Source organism: Bactrocera latifrons, unplaced genomic scaffold, assembly GCF_001853355.1.
Source record: "Bactrocera latifrons isolate USDA-ARS-PBARC rearing strain unplaced genomic scaffold, ASM185335v1 scaffold_51, whole genome shotgun sequence".
In the NCBI taxonomy this organism is placed as follows: Eukaryota; Metazoa; Arthropoda; class Insecta; order Diptera; family Tephritidae; genus Bactrocera; species Bactrocera latifrons.
Window position 1 is genome coordinate 1,122,246 of NW_017537168.1, and position 10,291 is coordinate 1,132,536.

The window sequence follows — 10,291 nt, forward strand, 5'->3', positions numbered from 1 at the left end:
TCTTTGGAATGGTATAAATGACCAAACATTTCTTTTCAGATTATTAAAGGTGAATATTTTCCACGTTGTGTCTAATAATTTTTAATTTTTTTTAGTAATAGTCTCTCTATAAATTTTTTTAATTTTTCTACGATGAATAAAATCGCTTTATTCTCTAAAATGTAGTTTCCCCAATTATGTATTAATTTTGGGCATTAAAGCAGTTATATTATGACACAAATAATTATCAAATTTTGTTTTAACCGCAAATATATTCACACTGCAAGTCAACTATCGTTTAAATCATGATTTAATTATCGAATAGTGCTAACATGGAGTTTTGTCTTAGTTTCTATGAGCTTCTAAAAGCCGATTTGATAAAACTAACCGAAACTCTTGTGTATGTATGGTCTGGTCACTTATCTATAAAAATAATTGTACTGTGGTACTAGCATTAATGATTTTACTTGGCTGTGATATCGATAACTTTAGACCAGCTCATCATAATACAATTTTTAAATTCAAATCTAAAACGATCCTTTTAACATATTACTAATAATTAATTAATAATAAATAATTGCAGAACATGTTGCACAGTGCCATCATTAAGTTTTTGTTTAAATTGCATGTCTGTGCAAACTTATCTAATAAAAATAATTTTATGTAATAAAGTACCTTTCGTAGGTATTTACAAACACTTATAACTACTAATGTAATCCCGGTGGCATTTGTATGCTGGTATGTAAGTGCTTATCCCGGCACTTATGAGTTATTTGTTGCAATTTGTGTAGATAACGCAATAGTTTAGATATGCCTGTTAGCCTTGCGATAATATTTACAAATTTGCGTTGCTAAAAATTAGAGTGTTCTGCTGTTGGCAGCTATTTCATAACAGTTATATATACATATGTATATTTGTAACTATTTCTACTTATCGCTACCACTTACCTTCCCCTTTGTGCCAGACACGTGTATGAAAGGTATCTTCTCCAATTCTTCCAAAGTCATTCCACTTCGCTCCATATACTTGTGCATATCACTTAATGGCAATTGTTTATTATTCAGTAAAATGGAACGGCGTATCGTTGTCGCATTCGATTGCAGCGTATTCAAATCACTAACACATTCCTAATACCAGGTGCGAAAAATAAATAACCTTAACAACAACAGCACATATTTATGAGTCTGTAAACAAAGCACTCGCTGAAAAATTATGCGGCGCTATACAACATAAACACGTGTAGAATATCTCGCACGCGTTGGCAGCACATGCATTAACGTTACTAGCAAGATACTAAGCTTTAGAGAAAAGCCTTGTATGCATAAAACACACTTGCAGTAACCTCTTACTTTGTTGTAGTACATCACTGCAAGTGGAAAAAACGCATGCGTGCATGCATTCCATGCACTTAAACTCACCTCATATTGCTGTTCAATACTGCGTTCCGGCTGTTTTTGTGGTTTCTGTGTGGCAAAATTATATGTCAATGATGGCGTTGCTAATCCTTGTGGCATTGCTGCAACTGGTGCTGGCTTTTCGGTACTTAACATGTTGATATGAGCACGCCGCGGCAATAGAAACGGACGTGATGTATGCGAGAAATAAGCTCTATGTTCAATAACCGACAAGCGACTGAATAGCACTCGTCGAGCCATTTTGCGCGAGCACAAACTGGAAATTTGAAATAATAATACATAAGCAAAATACAAGTGGTAAAGGCAATGTATTGTTTTGAACATACTTATATACCTACATACATGCATATGTGCCGAAGAGCCTAACTGCACAATTGAGCGCGAAAAGGCAAACATATGGAATATTTATTTAGGTTCTTCAGTTTGAGCAAGCGGTTCTGTTCAAAATTATCGCACGAATCTTGAGAATGATAAGGCAGCAATTTAGTTTTACAAAGCTCTGAGCTTCTAAATAAATAAATGTTGGCGCATTCAAATGATGAGAAAGTTAAAATTTTTTAAATATTGTTGAATATTTTATTGCTACACAATCACAATATTGCTGGCAATAAGGCAATATTATGTTTTTATGTTCATACATAATGTTACGTGTACAGATCGATTAACCAACGTAAGCTATTTAATAGTGGATAATTTATCGTCACATTTGAAAGTGTGCTTTCTCTATAAACAACGGTTAGCGCATGAGTGTAATTTTATATGTGATATGAGAAATTCAGACTTCAAGAGAATAAGTTAATTAAATTAATTGTGTAGCATCAGAGGGAATCGTGCTGGCCAATTATAAAATTGTTTCACAGAATATTAACAGATGTAATTTACCTCATACACTTATGTACATGCATCATTTACATATTAGAACAGTTCAAAATTAAACCTGCAAGAACATGTAAAACATGCGTCAGTTTGAGGCGGAATACGTCAGAGCACGTTTATGTGTGTGGTTTTTGCAATTTCCATGTAAACGATAACAATATTTACAAATATTTTAATTTACTTATTTATATGTACATAAGTATTTATATACATACATATGTATGTATGTAGGTTAAAGTTTAAATGTTCTTAGGGAACATGAAAGCGCACACTAAAATGTAAAAGCTCTACACCTTTGATCACAATCAAGCTCTTGTGTGAAAAACATATGTATGTATTTATTTGTGAAGGGTATAATGGCTTCGATGGTTTCCCTTGTTTGGAGTAAATTTTAGTGCACACTTGTTTAAATACACATTTTTTCACTAGATCCGTTATATGTATTTTTTTTCTCTGTATCGGAATTATTTAATGTGGAAATCTGTTTCTCTGGTAATTTCTGTGTGATTTTTAAACCTGTGTCTAAATAAAACTCTTAAATAAATATTGCAGACATTGTGAAGCTTTTTTCCTTTCTTATCATGACTAAATTATAAAAGTCCTTTGATGATGTAGCGTAACTTATTTGTTTCTAATAGATTTTGAAAATAAGCAGTAATTGTAAAAGTTCATTATCTCATAGCTAAACTATAACAAGTAAACATATGTAAGTATGTTTATGCATACATAYATATGTATAGGTTTTTATGCAGCATTTGATTACTTCACCACCACTTCAAAAATTCGCTTTTTCGAATTGTGTTCACAACCGTTGATAAGAAAATTAATGAATTGTAAAAGTTATCGATTATGAGATTATTTTTAATTGTAAAAGCAAAGGTTATCAAACTGCATAATATGACCATCTTCATTTAAATATGCACATGTAAACAATATTGAGTGAATGGTCTCTTTGGACACATGTACACAAATGAATTATGCTTATTCTGAATACATATATATATAGTATAGAGTATATGTAAGAAATCATATAATTCTTTAATAGAGCCTTTGAACAAATGTTCAAGCGCGATGCTCGATCGCTCAATTGATGTTTGGCTTATCGATAGCATTTCTTGCAGGCATGTAATTGCCTACTGGGTTACTTTTTTTGCTCGTACGTTCTTCATTGGTCGATAGTGAAACACTGCTTTTGTGATAACGACAAAAAATAATTGTTTACGAAAAGAGAATAAAGCATGTTTTCAAGATTTGACAATACACGTGGTTTGCAAACGGCACTGACATTTCTATTGGAAAATTTTGTTAACAAATTCTTTGATTTTAAACAATAAATAGTGCACTGAATTGTGTTTTTATACGTGTTTTTAAGTGAAAGTGTAATAAATTTAATAATTTCACGTTTTATGTTTGTAAAAATTATTACGTAAATATTGAAGCACAATACTACGCTTGAGTTTGATCACAAAAAAGCTCCCGAACAAAACCACCTTAAAGCTACTACACAGCAACACTTCGTTTGGATGCATTTTCATTTTTAAGGGAATTATTAATTTAAATTTTACTTACGAATTACTGTGATGTATTGAAACACTTCAAATGATTTTTCGCGACTTAATTGATTAACTTGACATAAACAGCTGATGGTTTGAAAAAAATTGATAAGCACAGCAAAGAGAAGAAAATAAAAACTGTGTACTGTCAAAACTGTGCTGAAGCCGCAGTGAATGTAAATTTGAATTTAGTTTCAATGCGGCTTTATAAAATATGAAGCGCATACAAGAAACAGTGACGACTACGGAATTGTCCGTACAGACTGATATTGATAAGGAGAAGCGAGTTAAGATAGATAATTCTGGCACATCAGAGGAAGATGCTGATAGCGAGGGAGAAGAGAGTAGCAGCAGTGATAGTGATAATGAAGAACTCAATAGCAGGTAAAGTGAAATCAGATTTTCGATAAGCCAAAACCTTACATACATATATATAGTATGTGCTGGTCACGCTGAGTGACTAGAAGTAAACAAGTGTATTTGAAATGAGAAATATGTTTTTATTTAATACGAAGCCGCCACTTTCCACGCCTTGGTAAATGCGAAGTTTGCGCCGCTGTTAATGCGCGCTACTGCTGCCCCAAATGTGAGGTGAAAACCTGCTGCTTGCGTTGTGTGCAAATACATAAAAAGGAGCTCGACTGTGATGGCAAACGCGATCGCACCAAATTCATACCACTGAGGAAAATGACCAAGATGGATTTCATGAGCGATTATTACTTTTTGGAAGAATGCACACGTTATGTTAGTGATCGCAAGCAGGATACAATCAAACGTTTCACACGTTACAATAAAACACTGCCAACACATTTGTTTCGTTTGCGTGGCGCTGCTGCAGAACGCCGAACGGTGTTACGATTTTTGCTGCCAAATTTTACGCGCCACAAAAATAATACCACCTTCTTTGATTGGAGTTTACGCAAAATCTTTTGGCGCATAGAATGGGTGTTCGTCAATGCGGGTGGTTTGCAGTATGTAGACGAGCGCTGCGATGAGGATTTGAGATTGGGACAGTTGTTGGATAAATATGTGAATTTAAAAAGTGCAGAAGTTGTGCCACAAAAGAAGGCTTTGGAATACTATCAAAGTGCAGGACTGAGCAAACTGAAGGTAAATAAACTAATATTAGAGCGTACATATGCTAATTAAAAGTTTTCTGCTAATTAAATAGTTGCTGCTAAAGGCGGAAGGTATTAAGTGTTCACGTACTCGTTATTATGCTTTAGATGGGCGTAAAACATTGAAAGCCAATTTAGCGGGCAAAATATTAGTAGAGTTCCCCTGCATCTTCGTCAGCTATGAGGAAAATCCGGCCGGCTGTGATATTATTGACAGCGGTAATTTTTTTGATAAAATCATTGGTACAGATGTTTCACATTATATAGTATATTTAATAGATGAAGACGTTGAGGCGGAGACCAAAAGTCACGAAGCCACCATAGAAGCCTTACACAAACAACGTTTAGTCGAGAGTGCAACAAAAGGCGATAATGCTGACACTGATGAGTTGCAAGCGCCGCGAGATGCTAAAAAGCTGTCCAATGTTTTATCAGAGAAACGTCGTGAAGCACGCTTGCGCAAACGTGAGGAGTTTGAGAAAGCACCTAGCAATTTCCTTTTCACTGACGAGCAATTATGGGAAATGTTATCGTCTTCATCTTCAGGTGAAGAAACGGAAGAGGAGAACAGCAAAAGCTAAGTATCAAGTTATGCCCAAACAAGTTTTGTGCAAATTGACATAAATATGTATATACATACGCAAGTAGGCTAAAATCATTTCTTATTGTAATAGACTCGTATTAATATTTTGCACAAATATATTTTACCTTTGTTTATGAAATAATAGTGTGTACATTGTTTCATGCAAAATATTTGTTACAGGAAAAATTTTATAGTTCTGATAAATATTGTTCGTTACATTACCTAGAAAAAAAATTAAATAATGAAATATTTGTCATACGGTTGTCACAAAAATATCCCTATGTCGTGCACTTTTATATTGTGATGACGCATGCATACAATGTTTCGCTATACCAATAGTTAGTTAGTATTTTTTATATCATCATACTTTTTAATAAACATTTAACAATTATTACAAAACCCAAAAGTACAAAATAAATACTACTATAGCAACACCGGCGGCGCCCAATTTCAAATACATTGATTTTCGATTTAAGTATGTCGCATCCTTTTTATATTTCTGAGACATCATCGACAGATTTTGCGTTTTTGTGTCCAATTCTATAAAAAAAAAGTGAAAGGAACTTGTCAAATATAAATCTATGAGAATGATTCTTTTATGACCAACCTGACAACACTGTGCCGCGCTGCAGTACATCGTCAATATTTTGTACCTATATATAAATAAAAAAATTAAATTTTATCTCATAATATGCTTATTAACAGTTTTTACCATTATTCGCTGCACGTCCTGTAGTTGTGTATTAATTGCATTTATATTTCGTCTTCGATCGGTCAATTGTTTTTTGGCTTTCTGTATGTAAACATCAAATTCGATAAATGCATAGGGCCGCGTCACGGAATTGACACGCCGTCCATAGTTGGCATGAAACTCTTGCGCTAAATCCTCTAAATAGTTGAAGGCCAAACGTTTGGAGTACATTTTATCACACATCACTAGATAGCAAACATCATTTTCTATTAGATAGCTAAAACAAAAGACATGTAGTGAAAATTTATCGTGAAAATGTGAAATAATTCTAACAACGCAGATAAGAAGCCAAGCAAAAACAAAACATTCCACATAAGCAAAAAATGTTAGCTATACTATATAAATTGTTGCACTTTGCACTTATTTCTTTGCAAACAACTTACTGGAATAAGTATGGTCCTGTTTCGATACTACAGCGCGCCGGTGAATGTGATCCTAATTTTCTGAATAGCATTTTCGCTTGATTCTGATACTCCAGTATACTGCGCCCAGACTGTTGATATGATGACAGATATGTGTTAGCGTGTGTGAAACACAAATATATGCAATTAAAACTTGACCCTTGACATTGCCGAAGCATGCATTTATTGGCCAATTGTTACACATACCTGCTCGTCATCTTGCATGGTACCAACCAATGGAAGTCCATCAATTACACGCGCAATCATAGTTAGTAGTGCCATCTTTGTGTTTTTTGTGTGCTTCGATAGAGCATTTACTACTTCTTAGATCCCTGGGAATTCGTTTTACTACTTGCTGCAATTTGCAGTCACTGCACTCATTACAACCTCTTGTGTCTTTTGGAAACTTTTTACGTTCAGCTTTCTTCTTTATAAGTCTGCTCGTTTTTTAGTTACAGTCTAAAAAATGAACAAAAAACAACAAAACAAGTAATGTATTCGTTTTGCTGCAAATTGGTGAAATTTATAAGTTAAAGCGACCGAACACGTCAGCTAAATGTCAAAATCAGAGGGCAATTGGATTTTTGTTGTATTGCAGGGTTGCGAAGCCATAACAAATTTTTTTAAATAATTTATTTAATTATTTTTTTACAAACAAATTTTAACTAATATGTTTTGACAAACTGCAAAAATGTGTAAAAACTATATTTCATTTTAACAATACAAATTTTCGAAAAAAGTTAATATTAGTTAAGCTTTTTTTTTATCCTAGTCACCCTGTTGCAGAAAAGCCATAAACAGGTGAGAAACGTCAGATGTTGTACAATTCGTTTTGAGTTGGCAGTGAGATTTTTCCTTTCTATTGTACGAAATTTTCAACCTAGTGAAAATATTGTAAATGTCTCAAAAATTCGCTGGCCAAACGAAAGTAATATCGAATACAAACGAAAACGATTTAATTAGCGTGCATTATTAAATTAAAATTATGCATTTAATTGTTTGTGTAAAAACAAAAACATATATTGAAATTGCTTAATTGAACCATAAAGACGTAAGTTGAAAACCGAGAGTATTCAAGGGAGAAAATTTACATTTACGTAGATTGCGCATTTGTCATATGTGAAAGTGTTGCTATTGTTTAAGAAAAGAAATGGTGAAGTACTAAAAGTTTAGTGGTGAATAATCATAAATAGTTAAATTCTAGACGAGGGCCCACGAAAATGAACAACGACAGGTTATTGAACTTACGTGCAGTAGATGATTTTGTTTATTTATGTGTGTTTAGTTACATAATTTTCATTATCAATGCTTTCAGCAAGTACAATAAATAAATATATGAGACGTAAGGTGTGCAATTTGCTATGCATGCAACCCTGACAATTTTGTGTTACCTTTGATCATTAGTTTCGCCAATTGTCAACATTAACTGCATTTTGACATTTCGCTTTCTCAAATGTCACCAATTCGTTCATTGTGATTTTTCTTTCGTACTGTGTAGATTTTTCCCTGGAAAATTTTATAACTTTCACGGAAATCACCTGTAAATTTATATTTCAATTAACCGCTACGATAAATATTCAAAAAAAAAAAAATTTTAATTATGCTATAAAAGCTTAAGCAGCTGCAAGTGTTATTAATTGTGTAGTGCAAGCAAGAAAAAGGTAATACTTCATTGGTGTTGGTGGTGGTTAGTGAAACCATGAAAACTTCCACGTAAACTTTTTCGTTTATGCTTATTTGCTGCACCACCAACCGTACAAAACCAACAACAACACTTTAACTTGGGTATGGGAGTAGTGACAACAACAAACCCACAACTGAACCAACAATATAGTGTTTTTTTTTTATTCTTGTATGGTCTGTGGATTAAATGGGGCTAGATTATTGGCATCCATATACATATGTATGTATTTTGAACTCATATCCATATTTTTGATACGTCAGGTGTGGTTTGTACGGTTGTTGGTTATAGAGCATACGGCATTATTAAGCATTTTTATTTTATACATATATATGTGTATTATTGGTAGTGGAACAAGTACTTTCAAATCGGCATAAACTGCATTAAATGAGAAATATCTTAATATATAGTCAAGAATAAATATATATATTTAATGTGATTTTGAATGCATATAAGTAACAATTGAGATTTGTGGGATATTTTCGTTTCCTTTCGATTCAATTTATTTAATATTTAGTATTTGCATTATTGATAACAACTGATTTTCACGTCATATGTTTAACAACGAAAACATTTTATTGTATTCACTTTAACACAGTAAATCACCTTAAGTTTTCTTGCATACCACAAGCAATCATATATTTGTACATTTCACAGCAACATTATTTCATGGGCTTATTTTCATTCTAATATTTGGCATCTAGCTTCAATTTCGGTGTGTAAATTGTAAAAATGTCTTGGGTGCAAAGTAATGCACCACCCCCTACGCTGCCACAGCAGCAGTCGCAACACTCCTATCCACAACAACAGAAACATCTAATTCCACCAGTGGCTCAGCAGCAGCAGCCGCCGCTAAATTTACAACAACAGCAACAGCATTTAGCAACACAATCGCATGCACAACCAAACACCGTTGCTGCAACAAATGCTTACACGAATCCGGCACCACCCCTTCCATCCAATTTGGCTTCCACCACTAGCGCTTATATGAGCAAACCGATAAACGTTAACAATAACATACATCAGTCGCAACAGCATAACTCTATGCGCTCACAAATGCATGCCAACGGTGGTACACACCAGCAACCGCAGCAGCCTGGTAACTTTAGCGTACAACAGGTAACTTGATTTGCATTAATTGGGTCTCGCCCGTGTGAATGTGTGTAAATATGTATGTAGTGTTGTCCTGTCACTGGTGCAAATTTATTATTTATTTATTGAGACTTTTTTTTGTAATTTTGGTCATTACATTTTCGGGACACATTTTATTCTTTTAATTCGGTTTATTTTATATGTATAGTAGATTTTATTTATTTATTTGGTGYATTGATATTCCATTAAATACGACGTCTATTGTATTGAATATGCCAGTTCACGACCTCATTATCATGTGCATTTGCACTGCGATACAGGAATGTGTGAGTGCATGAAAGGCACTTACATACATACCGTATACATATATTTATATGGTATACCTATAGGTATGAATGTATATATGTAGTAGCTTGAGTATGAAAGGTGTTTTTATTAATATTTGCATTTATTAAAATTAACAGCTGGTTTCACTAGCGTTTTATTACAATTTTTTCTGGTTGCCAGCTGAACGTATTTTGAATATTTTTTTTAATTTTTACATGAATGCAAGTATTGCCATAAATAACTTGCATTGTATATAATTTATTTTTTCGGCTTTAAGAATTCGTAAGGGTTTCTTAGCAGCTTTTTCTTATCTGTAAGTAAATATAATTTGCAAAGAAGCGAATAAATTCTTGTTTCTTTTAGTTATTTTCTGTACTAAAATTTATTGTAATAAAAGCCTCACAAATGGGCGTCTTATCGGCCACAATAATGTATTTTTGTTTGTTTTGAGTTCAACTTTAAATTATATATTTTTTGTTGATTCGTTTATTATACATATGTATTTATTTAATTT

The 10,291-nt window shown here is 33.2% G+C and overlaps 4 protein-coding genes across 6 annotated transcripts in view; 2 read left to right on the plus strand and 2 right to left on the minus strand.

Annotated features, from left to right (window-relative positions):
- LOC108973926 (folylpolyglutamate synthase, mitochondrial) overlaps positions 1-3,928 on the minus strand; it is a 6,795-nt gene extending 2,867 nt beyond the window's left edge. Inside the window, exons 1-3 of one of the 2 annotated variants that reach the window (XM_018941447.1) lie at positions 3,841-3,928; positions 1,399-1,651; positions 928-1,107 (exon numbers count right to left, since the gene is read on the minus strand). In XM_018941447.1, coding sequence (XP_018796992.1) covers positions 928-1,107; positions 1,399-1,635 — 417 coding nt within the window. In that variant the 5' untranslated portion in view covers positions 1,636-1,651; positions 3,841-3,928. Of the gene's footprint in view, positions 1-927; positions 1,108-1,398; positions 1,652-3,840 lie in introns of those variants that run through there. The other variant, XM_018941448.1, reaches the window with a different exon arrangement.
- A 97-nt stretch (positions 3,929-4,025) lies between these two features.
- Positions 4,026-5,664, plus strand: LOC108973928 (box C/D snoRNA protein 1). Its single transcript, XM_018941449.1, has 4 exons — positions 4,026-4,208; positions 4,340-4,934; positions 4,996-5,161; positions 5,222-5,664. The coding sequence occupies exons 1-4, from the start codon at positions 4,039-4,041 to the stop codon at positions 5,521-5,523; spliced, it is 1,233 nt and encodes a 410-aa protein (XP_018796994.1). The 5' UTR covers positions 4,026-4,038; the 3' UTR covers positions 5,524-5,664.
- A 117-nt stretch (positions 5,665-5,781) lies between these two features.
- LOC108973931 (vesicle-trafficking protein SEC22b) lies at positions 5,782-7,253 on the minus strand. Its single transcript, XM_018941453.1, has 5 exons — positions 6,885-7,253; positions 6,660-6,769; positions 6,238-6,493; positions 6,133-6,178; positions 5,782-6,065 (listed from the first exon to the last, which is right to left on the minus strand). Exons 1-5 carry the CDS (start codon positions 6,957-6,959, stop codon positions 5,917-5,919), a joined length of 636 nt encoding a protein of 211 aa, XP_018796998.1. The 5' UTR covers positions 6,960-7,253; the 3' UTR covers positions 5,782-5,916.
- Positions 7,254-8,155: 902 nt separating this feature from the next.
- The window catches only part of LOC108973925 (COPII coat assembly protein sec16), a 26,760-nt gene continuing 24,624 nt past the window's right edge, over positions 8,156-10,291 (plus strand). The window contains exons 1-2 of one of the 2 annotated variants that reach the window (XM_018941446.1): positions 8,156-8,338; positions 9,063-9,477. In XM_018941446.1, coding sequence (XP_018796991.1) covers positions 9,091-9,477 — 387 coding nt within the window. In that variant the 5' untranslated portion in view covers positions 8,156-8,338; positions 9,063-9,090. The remainder of the gene's footprint in view (positions 8,339-9,062; positions 9,478-10,291) is intronic. The other variant, XM_018941445.1, reaches the window with a different exon arrangement.